This window comes from Ambystoma mexicanum, chromosome 5p, assembly GCF_040938575.1.
Source record: "Ambystoma mexicanum isolate Mex_15411 chromosome 5p, UKY_AmexF1_1, whole genome shotgun sequence".
Taxonomy (NCBI): Eukaryota; Metazoa; Chordata; class Amphibia; order Caudata; family Ambystomatidae; genus Ambystoma; species Ambystoma mexicanum.
In genome coordinates this window covers 524,743,297-524,761,749 of record NC_090930.1, presented here as the reverse complement: position 1 = coordinate 524,761,749, position 18,453 = coordinate 524,743,297, and the positions used below count along the sequence as shown (strand labels likewise).

The 18,453-nt window shown below is 41.3% G+C and overlaps 1 protein-coding gene across 1 annotated transcript in view; it reads right to left on the bottom strand.

The window, feature by feature from the left end:
• Positions 1–435: 435 nt before the first annotated feature.
• LOC138481058 (connector enhancer of kinase suppressor of ras 2-like) overlaps positions 436–18,453 on the bottom strand; it is a 2,957,912-nt gene continuing 2,939,894 nt past the window's right edge. The window contains exon 24 of the mRNA XM_069612924.1: positions 436–2,646. Coding sequence (XP_069469025.1) covers positions 2,431–2,646 — 216 coding nt within the window. The 3' untranslated portion in view covers positions 436–2,430. The remainder of the gene's footprint in view (positions 2,647–18,453) is intronic.

The following is an 18,453-nucleotide window of genomic DNA, read 5'->3' as shown; positions in this document are numbered from 1 at the left end:
GCCACTGCTCGAACTCCGGGTACGACAACCCGCACTGTACACGTAAGAATGCCCACGCACAGTCCAATGCCCATGCACCCTTACAAACAACATCACTACGCATCTTCCCCCATCAATACCTAGCTCCAACTCTCATTACACACGCGTGGCCAGCACGCAATGAATAAAAGCAACCACCCCCATGGAACTCTACCAACCGTGACACCCATGTGACCCGAACCCGCAAACACATGCCCCCATGAGGCACACCACCAGTGTAGACTGTGCATGGGCATTCTTACGTGTACAGTGTGGGTTGACGTACCTGGAGTTCGAGCAGTGGCAGTTAGAGTTCAGTGATTGCCGGGTGGGATGTTGCCGGTGTCCCTCGATGTATCTTATCATAAACCCACATTGTGACCAAGGAATAAAGTCACTACCAACTAACTTACTGGCGTGGCAGGGATTACTTACCGAACAAGGTCATTCCATATGACCATTTTGAGCTGAACCAGCGCAGCAGGAAATCTGCGTCTGCGGCCAACAAGAGGAAGTCAGGGGGATACCCTCCTGCGCACACGACATTTGCAGTGCAAATATTTTCAATATTAATTATTTTTGGAGGCGGCAAATGAAGAGTAGTGACTTTTGGGTGGCCTTGCGAGCGTCATAAGTACCAAAGTAAAAAATGTTTTATACAGAGAGGGTGAGCGCAACAGAGGAATCCTGTGCAATCAGTCATTAATAGCATGCTGCAAAGAATACACAAGAACTAAACCTTTGAGGGTTGTGAAATTGAGAACTAAATTGAATGTATGGTATACTGTTCTCCTTATAATTGTTTTACTGGAGCTGAGAATGTTTCTTTTTTAAAGCTTTTTTGGCATATGGTTTTCCATTTTAGAATTGTTCACTTTACATTTTGATCTGTTTTCTTTCCTTAACATAGATTAAAATAACGTACAATACTTCTGAAGGGGGAGCATGACCTGGTTGCACACACAGAAACAAACAATACACGCGTCTTGTGACTCACAGGCTTGTGGCAATAAAATCACAGTGGAGATATTTTGCTGGCGATGCCTACCATCTTTAACACTAGGGCCTGTTAGTTTCAACTTAAGACACACAAATCGACTGAACGTGTTCCAAGACACGTGCAACCCAATGAGCAGTGTGGTGACACAATCAGGACCATCTAAGGGTATTCCCAAAACACAGAAGTCCATTTTGTTTTCTAACTAGAACGCTGAGAGGGGCCTCAACCTCAGATTTCCGATCAGCACCTGTTGGGAAACATTTATTTCACTATCTGCAAACTTTATCCTTTGATCTTCTCCTGTCATAAAAAAAACAGAAAGCTCATGAAACTCCAGGAGCTCCTGACACATTTCTAAGGTTAAAATAAGCTACAGGCAGGCAACAACACATATTCATAAAACAAAGACTTCTAGTAAAATCTGTGGACTTGCATCCGATAAGGTGATTCCTAGATAACTAAGAGAAATGTGAATGGAATGAAAGGTACACATTGCCTATTCCCAAATAGGTTTACATTGAGAATGCCCCAGTACATGTCCTAAAGAGAAATTCAAAAATGTCATAAATTGTTTGTGAACAATACAGTAGTTTTAGAATAGTACTGCTGTCCAACACAAGTCTATATCCCACAGTCTGACATCACTACCTAGGGTCCATCCTCTAAGAGGGAGGCAGACACAACTGTATGGCATGGATGGAGGGTGGCCAGACACGGAGGTCCACAGGGCCATTTGAGTGTCTTCTTACTCGATGTACATTGCACATCTTAAGGCACTAAAGGGGATACGATTCCCTTTTTTCTTGTAATTCTGACTCCGCCCCTCGCATGTTGTCAAAAGAAATGGTAGGCATTGCATCCTGGACATACTGAAACAGAGCAAACATATAATATTAACAGTGGTGAAGAACGCTGATTTTCTGTTTCTTCTATTGTACCCATCCTGAATCATATAAAGCTACTGAAGATGTAAATTCAGGAGTAGTCATTGTATGTACCTATCAACTATCAATTTACATTTTATATACATAGATACAAGTGTCTACATGTGAATAGCAGTATATCTATATAGCTCTATATATCTAAATATATAAAATGTTTGTTTCAGATTTTCACTGTAGGCATTCTCTTAGTACAGTACTGAATATCGGTATTCATCTTCATTCACGCTTTCGCGACGATTCTTCCCTATAATGCTGATCTGGGTATACACATCAGTTAATAATAGCAAACAAAAATAATTCTCAACAGAATAATACTGTCTTATCATGCAATGTAGTAGGCATCCTGTGGCTATTCTCTTATCCAACCTATTTACAGTACTGCTGAGTACATCCTTTACAAATATTACAGTGTTTACCATGTTGTACATCTCACGGCACCTTGTTATTGTCCTTGGTGTTCAGTCACTGTCAGACGTGTGTCTCAATAAATGAATGTGTATGTGTTAGCATTGGGGATGGGATTGCAAGTTCCGAAGACCCATTCTGAGGTTTCAGAGATGGTCTGCAATCACAGATGTCCAAGAAAAACTCATAGTTATTTTGCTTCCATTCTTTGAATCTCTTTGAAGTCAAGTTGGGATCTTCCAGAAGGCTGTTGATAATGGCTAGGTCCCCTTCTTTTGCCTACAAGGGGACACAAGAGAGGAGATATGTAACTTCCTATCACATTGCTAGATTTACTTAACTTCATTAATTTTCTTAGATAATTGCCAGATTTATAAATAATGGGAAGGCTACTTTACAACTCCATCCTCTCCCCAGCAAATTCATGCATATTTGTTTTAGGAATCTTACAGGCAAAGTAAGTCATCCTCACCTTTTAGCATTTGACATCATTTAGTTCCCTGATGCCTCTAATGTGAGCTTTTCATGGCCACAATTAATACAAAACATGATCCCTTTCCCTTCATATTTTTTTGATGATAGATCACTATATCCAGGGACAAATCTGACACTACCCGATATCACGGTGTCAAATCATGGTGACCAATTGAAAGAATATCGTGGGTCTCCCAATGAAAGAAAGTGCAAAGAGGAAAAATTGACCTTAGGGGAACCATACTGTCACAATAATATTAAGTGCCACAATATTTACACTTAAGAGATGTGGCACGGATCAATTCTTTTCATAAGATGAGAGTTTCAAGCTTCTATGAGAACACATACGGATTTGTTAGGAAGAGTAGAAACTCAAAAAATGCAATGTTGTCTTCCCCTCCAGACCCAAGACATCTTCTGTGAGATAAGCCAGTGTAAAGGGCTGGGACAGTTTGGAACACCACAAGAGCAAAATTGAGCAAGAGACCTTTGTCAACTGTAAAACCTGTGTACTAGAAATAAAATAGAAACATTGTACAAGGAGCTGTCTGATAACATCAAACACTGCCTTTTTTTCTAAAACCTGACCTGAAGTGGGAACATACAATGACATAGAGGGCTTCTTCTGGCATTGACCACATGCTGAGACATGATTTTCCACCAGAAACTCCCCTTTTTGACACTGGCAATTCTCACATATGTAACACCAAAAGGTAAAGCATGTGAATGCATGTCAACTCTGCACTTGAATTGTATTGTATTGTTTATTTTTATAGCGCCACACACCCATAGACATCAGACCGCTCACAGAAAAACATACAACAAATAACATAAATAAATGCATAAGAGCAAAAAAAGTATTGCTCCACTTTAGGTGAAATAATCTATCCTAAACAGACCTGATTTATCTAATAAATAAATCCACTACAATTCTCAAACTGGAGTCAGATGGCACATTTCTCAAACCTTTGCAAAGGATCAAGAAAGAAGGAAGATTAGTTACCAACAATAACACAGTCGCTGTTGGTAGATGAACACCACTTGTTAATCTGTACCCTCAGCAAGATTTTCATATCATCCACTCTTAGAGATCCATTCCCACCTTTAGGGTGAAACCTTGCCAACACTTTATTTCTTCTTTATTTAGTTCTTAATGGACTGCTCCACATTGATGATTACAAAGTTCATTTTGTCCTGAATCATTTCACACATTTTAGGGCTTGCTATGGACGGCATTTGTTTTTTTCTTAAGCAAGAACCCAATAGATGTCACTTTTGGCGCATGGATGCTTTGCTTCAAGCTAACAATGTTATCAGCACCTAAGGAGGGCTGTACATTGGCAGATAAAAGACCAACCACCGGTAACTGAGTTGAAGACAGAGGGACCTGAGGAGTGGGTGCACCACTGCTCCAACTAACTGCAGCACATCTTAGAAAGAGTTAACCCAAGGGTATCTAAGAGCATGGGGTCTGTGAGCACTGAGGTCAACACTGCCCCCTGTCGGAATAGATTGTCATTGCCTCTGAAGCTCTGATTATGAAAAAATACTTACTTGTCTGGTTTGAATGATCAGGAAATGCTAAAAAAGTAAAAGTGGATTCATTTTTGGCAGTGAATCCTAACATTTGCATACCATTTCCCATGGCCTGCTAGTGATAATTATGGACCCGTTTTCTTGTTAACTGTGCTGCCACACATACTGCATCAGGCGTTTAGTAAACACCAATAGGAATCGAAATTCTGTTCACCCAAGGTGCTGGTTTATAAACTGATAGCAGCATTATTTTAAGAGCACCTGGTCGGACAAACTAGCCTGCCCCTGACAGACGCTCACATATTTAGGGCGATCTCATGAGGGAGATGGGTAGAGCCACAACATCAGACTTCACCCCCCAGGAAGTGGACTTCAGAATGTCCTGCAAGGCCAGATGAAGAGGTATTCTGGCACAAAGCCAAGTAGATACCTTGCCTACTTAGTAGGGGTTCAGTGTCTTTCCAAGCAGTATGAAATCTTTGGTCACCTTGCAAAGAGACACTGCTTCATGTTCTGTAATGCAGAATATACTGAAGATTCCCTTATTTGAATGGTGAATGCCTGGACTGCAACAATGTGTAATACCAAAATTGTTCCTTGGGCAAGAGAAGCAAGGCAAGAGAAGGTTTGGCATGCTTCTCGTACGACAATGTATCTAATGGATACATGGCATGTTATATGCCTACAGTCTGCTCATTACAACTAAAGTGTGGAATTATGCATCATTAAAGTCCAAAGAGCACTCCCGCTGTCCCTCAGTAAAGCTCTGGCCTCATCATCCATTGCTTTTCCATATGTGCCGGCATCCCATGGCACTCCCCTGAGCCAACACACATGAATAAGTGACCTAATGCAATAACACTCCTTGATTCCAAGAAAGTCCCCTCAAGGTCAAATACCGTCCATGAAATTGCACAGAATGTTGCACAAAGGTCCAACGTTAAAAGGGCTGATAGCCAATTTTTAAACATGAACTTTAAGAGGACACAATTCAGATTGGGTGATATTGTAAAAGCTTACTGCTTCTGAAGTGCCCTCCAATTGGATGAACACTACATGGTCCATATTCATAAGTGTCTACCTGTCAACACCAGACTCACCCCCTCACTCCTACATTTCAGGAACGAGCTCAAGACCATCCTCTTAAGGAATGTCTCCTCCTTAACACCTAGGTCCACATCCCATCCACTCCCCACCTAAACTCAGACTGGGCAGTCTGCTCTGCCCTATTTCCTCCCGTCGTAGCTTGTAGATCCCTTGCTGTCAAATTTCCCATCCTCCCTCTCCGCCATTGTTAGAGTCCTTGCTCCCTTGCATTGGTCCCTTGGGATCTGCTTCCTTCACGGTTTACCCATGACTTGTAAAGTGATCTGTTATTTCCGAAAGCTAGGGCCACGTTAAAAAAATAGCCTACTAATAATTATAGGCAAAAAGACTGATTGAAGATTGGTCAGTGTTGACAAGATGATCAACACCTGAAGAAGAGATCCCTTTTTGTTGACATATCTGATTTCTGTCTTTAATATTGACATAAGGCGGCCAATGAGATGTTTGAGTTGACCCACTCATTTTTTAAAATATTATTTTTAAATAATGCCATTTAAATCCAGCCTTACAAGTGACTCTCAGTACAGTGACCACACGCCCAAAATTTTACTCTTATTTCTAGCTGACAATGGGGAACCTGCACATTACTCATCAATAGACGGCATTCGCTAATATTTTTCATAGGGAATCCTTTGAAACACACGTGATAAGCTGTACTATATAAACAGCCAGGTAAGCAGAGAGACTGCAAAATTACATAATTTATCTTTGCTGGACAATCGCTAGACCAAGCAACTAAATGTTCCAGAATTCGATAATGAGTGGATCAATAATGTACAGAACACAATCTGATTAGAAGTAGTGTGCCAACACACGCAATTCTATAGCTCCCTGCAATCAATAATGTACAGAACACAATCTGATTAGAAGTAGTGTGCCAACACACGCAATTCTACAGCTCCCTGCAATCAATAATGTACAGAACACAATCTGATTAGAAGTAGTGTGCCAACACACGCAATTCTACAGCTCCCTGCAATCAATAATGTACAGGACACAATCTGATTAGAAGTAGTGTGCCAACACACGCAATTCTACAGCTCCCTGCAATCAATAATGTACAGAACACAATCTGATTAGAAGTAGTGTGCCAACACACGCAATTCTACAGCTCCCTGCATACTTTTGAAACAGGTAATCCATAGTATTTCAAAAAATTATATATTCTGGAACTTCAGGGAGATGGACCCTGCGTTCACCAGGTGTCATCTATTTCATCACTGCTTTATGGTAACTTTGTACACGTGATCACTAATGTTTTTTTCTTTTTTTGTCTTTCTGTCCCGAATCCAAAAAAAAACCTTTACCTCTCCATGCTCCCCTTTGTTTTTCTTCTTTTTCTCTCCTGGAATTTGTACCAATGCAATATTAGATATGACATATCTTCTCTGTGTATGATGAATATTATGATACAATGCCATTCCTATTTTAGAGTCAGGTGCCTTTTGCTCTAACACTCAGTTACTTTGGGATTTTAAATGCCCTGAGGGCGGCCCGTTTAGGGTTGAAACACATGTGGCGGTTTTTTGTTGACACCAATTAATTATTTTCAAATTCCCTTCTTTTGGTTCCCAACCTGTAAAGTGACAACAGGTTGTCATTGTTAGATGGTATTATGTTAAAACACAACTGTTCTTTGTGCTGTTTACAGTTTGGAATCACATTGTGTACAGTGACGAATATAAAAAATGTTTGTTTTTTTTGTCCCTAATTCCCTTCTTTGGGTTCACAACCTGTGAAAATGTAACAGGCTTTCTAAAACTATATATATATAAAAATGTCAAGTGCCTATCACTTCCATTTGCCACTAACAGTCTTTATTACATAAGTGGTGTGGAGCGCAGACAGTGAAGACCCCTTTTTCTACTTTTTCTACTCTTTCTATCCCTCCTAGGGGTTTTGAGAAATTACCCCTGTGGCCTACCACTGCTGTTGCATACCACGTAACTCATTAACCAACTCTCATATTTGGCAGAACCTTGTGAGATATGCGCCCAACCACCATAGGACAACATTTTCTCACTTTTACCAACTTTTAAATATTTAATATCGCACTCATGGACACCGTTTTCAGAATGGTCTCTATTTCTTGAAATAGAACAGTGAGGTGTGTATTCATATGTTTTTATATTGGAGAAAAACTTAAAAGGATCCAGTACGGGAGGCATGCCTTTGATCCGGATGCTCCTAGCTTTCTTTACGTGGCCCAGAATTCACGTGCAATGCTAACCATTTACCATTAAGCAACTACACTTACACATCCATACTAAGATGAGAAAAGGGAAGAATCATCTTTAAATGAATAGGGAATCGTTTGGAAAGTGCTGCCACCTGGGTGCTTTTCAGCTTGTTATGTTATTTCATGTGTTTACTTCTAGAGCGCCGGTAGCCCGAAGGCATCAGGGCGCTTTACACAAAGACAAAGACCTACGAAGATAAAATAACATGCACCTTAACAATTAGGTCACTCACTTTCAGGCACTACTCCTAAGGATATATTTCTAATGTGCAAGTTCATTTGAACAGGAGGGTTTTCAGTTTCTTTCTAAAGATCTGGTGGTTTTCCTCCAGTCTTAGTGTTTGAGGAAGACTATTCCACAGCTGTGGTGCACGAACCACAAAAGACCTGCCTAAACCTCGTTTCAGCCTATACTTGGGCACTACTAACAGTCCTTTACCTTCTGATCTTAGGCTTCTTTGAGGTGTATAGGGTACTAGTCGATTTTTGAGATAAATGGGAGCTTTGCCAAAAAGACACTTATGTACAAGCGTTAGTGTTTTAAACTGAATATGCTCTTCTACTCTGAGCCAGTGCAAGGATTGCCTGGCTAGAGAAATGGGGTCATGCTTTCTTAGTTTTTTTTACGATCCTTACTGTAATATTTCCCAGTACTTGGCATCTCCCTAAATCTTTTACGTTGATTCCCACCAGGAGGGCATTGCCATAATCCAATCTGGATAGTACAATTGCCCTTCCAGCCCTTCAGCTTGAGAGTTTATCTTCTCTTCCTGGAAAAAGATTGTGTGATTCGCTACCTCCCTCCTTTTAAAAGATGAATAATAATGAAAAACATGATAAATGGAAGGCAGGACTGAATAAATTGCCCACTGCCCCATCCAAAATGGGGAAATATGTTTATGAGTTCCTTTGGTTTGGCCCGAGACATAACAAACAATCATGTTGAGTGTTGCCTCCTTTGACATGCCACATGACGTTTCGCTAAGAACAGTCTCTGTGGCACAATCGGTTCGCGCGTTTGGCTGTTAACCAAAAGGTTGGTGGTTCAAGCCCAACCAGGGACGGATAGCAATTCCCCCACCTCACCCTCATCACTTCTCCCCTTCCACTTCACTGCACTTACGTGATCTGAATGACACAAGGGCTAGTAAGATTGTTGTTTTGTCCTCCCTCTGTTTCCCCCTCTTTGTCTTGTCGCGCCTAGAAACAATTGTGTACAGGCAAGTCATATCATACCATATCAGGGGCTGATAATTACTCATCTGGCTACAATCCTAAAATGATCCTACAAATGGATACTGTAAGATATCTTGGGAAAACGTTCACATGGTGCCTAAAATGCTTTCATCAGCATTGAGACTCCGCCTCATTGTGACTTTCTGCAGTACAAATAAAGCCAAAGATGCAGACTCTGAATTCTTTTCCTCTCTAGACTTGCCAGGGTAGCAACTTAAATGACCAACAAGAGTTTCAGGAAACATTGATCTCCTTCTCCAAGTAGATCCCTTCGCAGGTATCCTTGTTGAAACTCATTCTGTTTTGAAACATCAGGCGCAAAGCTCCCTTTTTTGTAAAAGACATACAGAGCCAATAATTGGGGCCTTCACCAGTTGCCCCTCACATTTAATGTCATATTCTCCCCATGAACGTAACTGGAGTCAGCAAGCCATCTACCCAGACAACTGACTGCAGCTGAGATGTTTATGTGCCAAAGACATCAATTAAACATTACAAAATTCAATGCGTTATTTATAATATCAATTGCCTGATGGATAGGCTCACACTGCTAAAAAAAAACATGGTTGTATGGTTCCACCCCATGATATTCAAGTCAATGTTCCATAAGCACATACACATTGGTGAGGATAAAAGTTAAAACAAGCCTATGCAATCCTTGTAATATATCTTAATGGGGTCTATCAGAAAGTTAAAGACACCATGAGTCTAACTAATTGGCAATTGTGGCACATTCTATCCATCTTGATGCCCTGGAATGGCAATGACAAGTTCTATTTGGACTTGGACAATGAGATGAGTATATATTACATGGCCTGTGGCAACGGCCGTGTAGTTATGGTTAAGTTGCTTAACTCATAGAAAGAGCACTTATTGGGTGGCTTCTAACTTTGGCACCCCTCCCCTGGACGAATCCTACATTAATTATTTGGCCCCGTCAGACTGATTCTGCAAAGTTTGAGGTTTTGTGCAGGGGGCAAAATTATAGGGGGGGTCCCAACATTGTGGTTTTTCCCATAGACGCAATGGAAAAAAAGTTTTCTCATGCCTACAGCCAAATCGCTGGATGGATTTTCACCAATTTGTGGCATCATATTTTTGGGAAACGCCCGCCATGTTGGATTTTCAGACTGCGCTCGTAGTATAAAAAGATTTAAAACCACAACATTGCACTTAACAAAGGAATGAAACAATCTCTGGGGAGGTGAGTGGTGATAAGGACGGGATGGGATATGGCCATAACAGGGCAAAAAACAGGTGGTTTTTCATCTCTGATGTCTACGAACAGTTCGGGGACAGCACTGTGATGTTTGCGAACATCTCAGATTTACGCGGGCATCCATACATATTTTTGCAGGGTTTGGTGAAAAGAAGTTTTTGGATGGCGTATAACTTTGGCCCACTCAATGAAACTGTATGAAATTATTTGATAATATTCTAGACGTGACCTTGAATGGTTCTACAAAGATTGGTGCTGTGTTGCCAAGAGGGTCTCAAAATATTTCAAAGGCTTATACATTTTGTGCCATTTCACAAATCGGCACAAAAGTTTGCAAAAAGATTTAAGACACAGATTTGAATGTTGTTGCAAAGTGTGGTGGGAGTTTGTGAAGAGGGGCAACATTAGAGGGGGGTTTAATATGTTTAGATGGGTTATAACTGTCTTGCCATTTGACGAATGTGCACAAAAGATTTTAGAAAGATTGTAGTCCGAACTTTGAATTCTTCAGCAACATCTGAATGGATTTTGTCAACTGTGAGCTATGTTATATGCCTGTTTTATGTACATACATTTTGACATTTTTCAAAAAATAAAACATGGATGGAGTTGCAGGAAAGTTGTGCAGGGAGCATTGGCAGGGAGTATGGTTTTGCAAATGTGCCGTGTCTTATTTTTTTTAAAGTGTCATTATGTAGGTACGAAAATTGGATATACCATTGGTGACTGAGGCATAGCCGGGGTCATGGGCAGTGGCCAGACTATCCGATTCATGGCCTGTGGCCATGGGAAGTGGCCAGATTGTCAAACATAATCTGGCTACTGGCCATGACCACAAGAGACTGTCAATGGGGTTAAAGTGGGCATGGCCACAAGGGACTGGCTATTTGGTGAAGTTTTTCAAACTCGGGATAGGTTTGAATGGGAAAATAAATTCTGGCCGTGGCTAAAATCCTGACTGAGGCTACAGCCCGAAGTGCTGCACAGTATTGCATCAACAGATCGCTGCGACTATCACTGCATAGACTCTGAGACAATGCTAATCAACACAAAATTACCAAGCACACTGAACCACGTGCCCACGTGGTCACCAGGCCACCCATTCAAATCATTACCCACCCTTATTTGTGACCATAATGGGACAAGATATTGGGATTGGATGGTAGACTCATTTCCACAACCTCACAGCAATGACTGGCCCACAATCCGCATGCTTTGAGAAAGACTGTAGAGAGTCGAATTACGTGGCGGATGAGTTCTAACAATAAATTGCATCAAGAATGGTTTTGAAGACTGCTTTATTACGACAACAGTTACTTATTGAATATCCCAGTGCTCAGGTGAACAGGGCTCACTCTCCTATTCCAAACTTAACACTTGAAGAAGGAAGGGCACCTTAACAAAAAGAACCCCATCACCAGCAACAGGGTAATCTGTTTAAAGTACTAGATGAAGTGCAGTGATCTACCCATTCCACCACCCGCCAAAGCTGTTGGTTTAATTGGGAGAACAATTGGGCTTTCAACTGCAGCCCGGAGTGGATGGGATTACAGCAAAGCTGCGAGCATGAATCATGGCTGAAGCTCTAGGTTTTATTGGGGGGAAAAATCTGCTTGCGGCTGCAGACCGGGGTGCTGGATGGGACTGCAGCAAAGTTGTGCGAGGAGCATCAGTAAGGACCTGAAAGGATGCTTTTGGAAATCTGTCCTGTGTTTTACTTTTTTGAAATTGTCAAAAATGTAAGTACAAAAAATAGTGACATAACTTTTCTGCCGTTGGCAAAGGGCCTGGGTTCGGCAAGGACAAATGTCTACTCTGATTTGCCTATTGGGGTATGCTCTGCTGATAACGAATCCCATAAGTATGCGTTGCAAAAAATATGTTTGTTAAAGAAGGTTTAGAGTTCTTTCTTATATGTTAAAAGACATGATTAATAACTTATATACAGTGATTTAACATTATGGAACATTTTCACTTATGAAAATGTATTCAATTGACAGAAAAAACTTTGTTAAAGGGATGTTACGGTTAAGATGCATTCCACCCTTGGGACTCCTCTGCCCCACCAGTTAGGTAGTGGTCTCCCACCTTGGGATCCTTTAACACTTCCCTTCTGGGCTCCCATGAACACTTGTGCATCCGTACTTCCCTTTTTATTTATGCACTTCTGTCACTGCACAATGCATATGTGTATTTATAGAAGCACTATGTACAATTCTTTGGTATACATATGGGAAATGTAGATGCAAAAGATTTGTAGAACATTGTTAAGTGCCAGTTCGTGGGTGTAAGTTAAATATGTTCGTAGGTTATATGTAGTGTTTTTTAAAGTGATTGGTGGATATATGTGTGAATGGTTTAAAGTAGGCAATGAGGGAGTATTACAAATAAAACAGTAAAAAGAGTAGAAGGGCTGTTTTGTGTGGTGGTGTGCATGTGCAATCCGGGTTTTCCGATAAAGCATGGGCTAAACAGCGGAATGCAGAGACTGTGGACAGTTATAAACGGCAATGGATTATATGGTGTTTATTGTATACAAAAAAGAAGAATTTCTGACAGAAATTTGATTCTGTGCTTTTTTCCTACTCTAGTATACAATTGTCCATTATTCCCATTAGCATAGTAGAAAAGGCTAATGTGAATGTTCGAGAATCTTGTTGAATTTAACTACTTTACTGAAAAATGTAAAGTAGATGGAGTGTATAAGCTTATTCTTTTAGTTCCCTTTTTATAACTGTGAAAGGTGGTTCCTAAAGAGACCTTTTTCATGTGTTTGCATTTTTTTTTTGTTTTATTTTGCATGCGAGGCCGAAAATAAGGTGGGGAGGGAAATGAGAGAAGGGGCACCAGCCACACATACGGAGGTGCAGGTAGACAGGGGAAGATAATGCGCATGTGTTAAATCTAAGGTAGGGGGCAGTGTTTCTCATGCTCCTTGATTACAGCTTCAAAACTGCTCCCCCCTGCAGAGTGGTGTGTTGCAGTATGTACAGAGTACTGTTGTTCTTGAATGATATGGATCAACAGCCTCTTTTATTCCTTGCAAGGTAGCTGGTGGGATTTTATGGCCCACAGAAGTGGGCTGTGTGGTTACAGAATTGGATGAGGAAGATGAGAGAGTGGAAGACAGACTACTAGTTCCTGAGAAATTAACAGCCTTTCTGAGAGCATTGCAGTGATTGGGTTTGGTGTGGCGCTGCATGAAGGTGGTCCCGTTGGAGTACTGCCCAGGTTGTCCACGACTGAGCTTTAACCTTTGGTACATTTCCAACAGTGGTAAAGCACTGCCACACCCATGATTCTCTATGGGTGTTAGAGGTAGGCACTTCTTCTACCTCATCCTACTGGTGTTCTTGATTGTATTTTGAAGTACTGAGCTTCTTTCATTGTGTAGGTCCTCCAGCTGGTGGTGGTGACTCTTGGGGAGGAGGGATTGCAATAACCGATGCCATTTTTAAGATAAATAACCGTTTTCCTAATATACTTCCAAGTATGTGCTGTGTGCTAGATTGTTAATGTATAATGAGTAAGAATAGGTCCAGGAGCTGTGCAAGGGTACATTTTGAGCTTCAAAGTTCCTAGATGAGCTGAAAAATACAGTTCCGAACTGTATGCAAAGCACAGACTGGTTTGCAAAGTGCAGATGCATTCGCGGACATGTCATCAGGCCACGCGCGACACTGTCAGAGAAGTCTGCAATGACTTCAGACGTTCGCGAACATCGGCAAACACAAAAACAGTGGAAAAAGTTGCAAAAAGTGTATAGAAGTGTTAAAAATGATGCTAGAAGGTGGGGAATGTCAGATTTTTAAGGTGAAACTTTCTAAATTGGAGAAAAATGTTGCTATATTGGGGTAAGTATGATATTAGTACATTGCAGCAAATTAGGGTGCACTGGTAAAAACTCATGAAATTCACTGAAACAACTTTGTTAAAGGGATGTTATGGTTAAGTTGCACTAATAAAAAGCCATGAAATTCAATGAAAAAACAATGTTAAAAGGACATTATGGTTAAGTTGCACTAATAAAAAGCTGTGAAATTCAATGACAAAACTTTGCTAAAGGGACATTATGGTTACAAGTAAAACTGAAAACCCCCAGAAATTCGCAAGTTGTGGTAAGCTAAGCAACCATATCTCAGGCCACCACCATACACTGCTAAGACAAACACCCAGTAGATGAAAGATGACATCACAAATGTCTTTTTAAAATGAGAAGAAAATCGTTGTCTAACTACAAAAACTTTAAATGGCACTTCAGACTGAGGGAACCGTCGCCACTGGTGCAAAATGAGAATGACCGCTGAAGCCGGTTACCTGCGTCAATACACCATCTGAAGCGACCTCACAAGAGGAAAGCTCCATTAATGCTCATGCGACGCCTAACCTAGTAGATGAATGGCAGGTCCCCTCTGACGCTGACCTGTTGGCAAGCCCCGATCCTTGAACAACCCTGCCACAAGGAAAAAATAACAAAGCGACAAGAAAGAAATAAACTATTTCCGGCACAGAAACAAATCTACCCACGATAGTGGTCCAGATGGAAGGCTTAAGGGGAGCTCCTCTAAATAACCCAGATCTAGACCATTGTCAAACAGAAATGCCATTCGATGGCTCTGATAATAATGAAGATGCTTCAGAGCCCTTCTTCCGGTACTCCAACTGCTAACTGGAGCCCAAGCTGAGACTCGGATATGGTCTCTCAAACTGACGTAGAAAAAAACACCTCAGCAGCCCGCCTGGTAAAAGACGTGGCAAATCTGACCCTGCGACTTAGTACGAACACAAACTATAGGGTCGGTAAGCAACCCTTTAAAGAAGTTGGTACAGACATGGAGTCCAGCCCACCTTTTCCTCAAAAATAGTTAAAAGCATCGAGATAGATCCAATCTATCCCTCCCAGTTCAAGTGAGGATTCCAGTGAGGACTCTGGTAAAGAAGAAATGGAGTTTCCGATAAGAGTAAGAGGAGGTGTGAAACCAGCTACGACAGTGCAAGAACTTCCTGAGAGCATCAAGGAAAAAGGTAGATAGGAGGATTTAATGATGCAACTCCAAACAGCATTTGGATCGATGATCACTATCTCGCTGTCCCCATATTTGAAATTATATGAAAATCTCAATGACAACTTCAAAGACCAAGCAACCCTCCTCGCCTTGATGCATACCAAACTTGTTTCTATTGAATCTCACATTGAAGCAGCAAGGGAAAGAAGACTAAAAGAAAAAGGAGACATACGGCTAATCTTTAAGACTCTCATTGATTTAATTGAAGAAGCAAGAGAGGACAAAAAGGCTTTTCCAGATTGCTTCCGGGACACAGTAAAACTAATGAAACAAGATAACTTCAGAGCTAGAAATTGTTAGTCAAATCAAGAATAAGAGAGGGCGTGGAGCTCTTTACAACTGGAGCTTAATGTAATTCTGAGGTTGCACAAGATCAGAAGGGAATCTCGTCAAAACTCTGAGCTTGGAGCACAAGTTAATGTAGAATCCACTCTAGAACAAGAGTCTCAAACTGAAGCTGGAATGACCACAATCCAGAAAATCAACCGACTCGACACCAACATGTAGTACCAAGACGAAGATCTCAACAGAGACAGTAAATTGAGAAGCCCATTTGAAGAAACCAACGATGGACCCACACCACTACCCCATCTTTGGTAGTGATCTTGTAACACAGAGTAATCCCCCATCCAAAGTTAAAGAGAAGAAAAACCACGTATCTGTGAGAAAACCTAAGAACACTCCTAGCCAGAAAATAACAAATGGCAGTACCGCAAGGAACTTTATAAGAGACGTAAGAATTATTTCAGTTGAACCAGCTATGACTGCAAGCTCAAATACAAAGGACCAGCGGGACCCCTCACTAGTGGCCCAACAGCATCAGGCATCACAGGGGAGAATGTATAGATCTCAATCTCGTCGAGAAGCAATCACTAAATTAGAGATCGCAGAGGACCCCCTATACTCTCTTCATATGAGGACTACGAATCTGATGACTGCTTTGTGGAATCAGCGCTAGAACCCGACTTGCCTTGTGTCCTTCTGGAAGTTCAACAACAAGAATCATCCACCAATTACTCAAATGAAAAGAGCCCAGCATTTGAAACCCTGGAGGAAAAACAGAATAGAGCCACCCGAAAACCATCGCCTCTGGAGAAACAACTCTTGTTACTAAACAGAATGATCGAACACTCCCATGAGGATAGAGATTTTGGAGTCTGGAACAATCACGGAAAACCCCAAGGTGATCATAGCCAAGCCTCGGGGAACGCTCCCTGCCAAGCTCAAATGGCTAAACCAAACCCTTATACAGGAAAACAGTAAGGTGATTCTGGAAAGGGTGTTCAAAGAAGATGATGGCTTAATTCTGAACCGGGCGAACATTATGAGCTTACTCCATCATGTCCCGCAACTTAGAGTCATAGAATCAAAAGATATTAAGATAGTCGATTTTCCAAACAAACTCGAATATTATTGAGTATGTCTACACATGACTTCATCAGTCCAGATCTCTTTAATGGTGAATGCAATTGAAGAACTACGGGCCTTAGGATTTGACCTAAAAGACTGTAACACTTCATCTGCCAGTCGACCTGATCTTCATTCAAACACGATAAAAGAAAGAGCATGAGAACGTGCCGGGAGCCGTAACATGGAATTCAGGGACTCGTCCAAATCGGGGAGGGATATTCGCGGGGTCTTAAAAGGTCTTAAAAGGGCCTGAATCCCTGAAAAAGTTACGATGGATAACGCCCAGTCTTGGGACTGGCTACTCAGAGCATTAGCTAAAGCCTCCTGGGATTAGAGGGCAAACTATAACGGACCCAGAACCCTACAGATTGGATCCTGGAACACTTGAGGATTCAGCCACCTGCTCCATGTGCCGAACAAAAGTGCGGCTAAACTGGACATTATCTGTTTCCAAGAATCATGGCTAAGGGAGACCCTGCTAATGGATGCCTATACCGGCAACTTAAACAAAAGGGATCCGAGGTAGACCGAGCTCTGGATTACTGACATTTGTAAATAATGTATTGGTGGGCAAGGTGATACAAGTCATCAACCCACACCTCATTATTTAAATAATAATACTAAAACTATTAGATGACCATGCAGAAATACAGGGGACTCTAGCACTATTCAATCTGTACTGGAACCCTGATGCCACGGATTCCCAAATCATCATTAAATCCATCATGAAATGGATAAGTTGGCTATATGCTGAAATGGATGGTGCATGGATTATCATCTGTGGCAATTTAAACATTGAGTGCCTCTGCTCTGCTCCAAGATGTAATGGAGGGATAGGGAAATCGCACCCAAAAAAGAGCACTCAAAGTCAAGTTTGGCTGGAAAAAATGGCCCTTAGAGACCTCCACATGGTAAATGGTCAAGTGAAGGGAGACCAGAAGGGAGACCCAATTTGGCACTCGAGCTTTGCCCATGCAACCCTGGACTATTTCTTTGTTTCAGGACATGTCTTTCCACATGTTAGTGCTGTCCTGTCAGAAACCATGGCAGACTCATCGGCCCAAAATGAAATTGAAGCACTGGAAACAGAATGTATCTGTAGTGCCGGGCGGAAATAGACTTCGGTTCAATCCAAAGATAGTACTCTGCCTTACAGAAAGACTAAAAGCCTGGCAAGGTAGAGACCACAATGGTGTAGAATACAAACCCACATTAGCACTATTCAGAGAAGAAAGAAACAAAGGAACAAAATCTGTTGGTAAACCTAAACACAAATGTTACGTACTAGTGGCAACAATGAAACATCAATTGCATCGGGAATTTAAGGTTATTTAAACCACTCCCTTTGATCTCTAGAGACCAAACAATCAAAAAAGGAAAAAACAATATAGGAATTGGATCCTATCTCATAGAGCCATTCTTTATCACAACGACGCTGAATGTATGATGCAGGCCATCGATTCAAAAACATGAGGAATCTATGGCAATTGTTAAATGGCAGAGAAAATGGCAACGATATGTTACAACTAAACCCAAATCCTGAGAGTGCGTGGGTTGAACATTTTGAAATCCTCTTCACCAGGGGAGTCGCGGAGAGAGAAGAGACACAAATCAAGCAAAAAGAGTCATGGTTAATCCGTTTTGATAAAGACGAAATCCTGGGTATTATAAAAAGGGCAAGTAATTCCAGAGCATCAGGCCCAGATGGGTTAACAAACATCATGTTGAAAGAAACCCCCAAAACCTGAGAGATGTCTGCTTGACTCTGTTCGAAGGAATCACAAGTTGCAGCAAAGTTC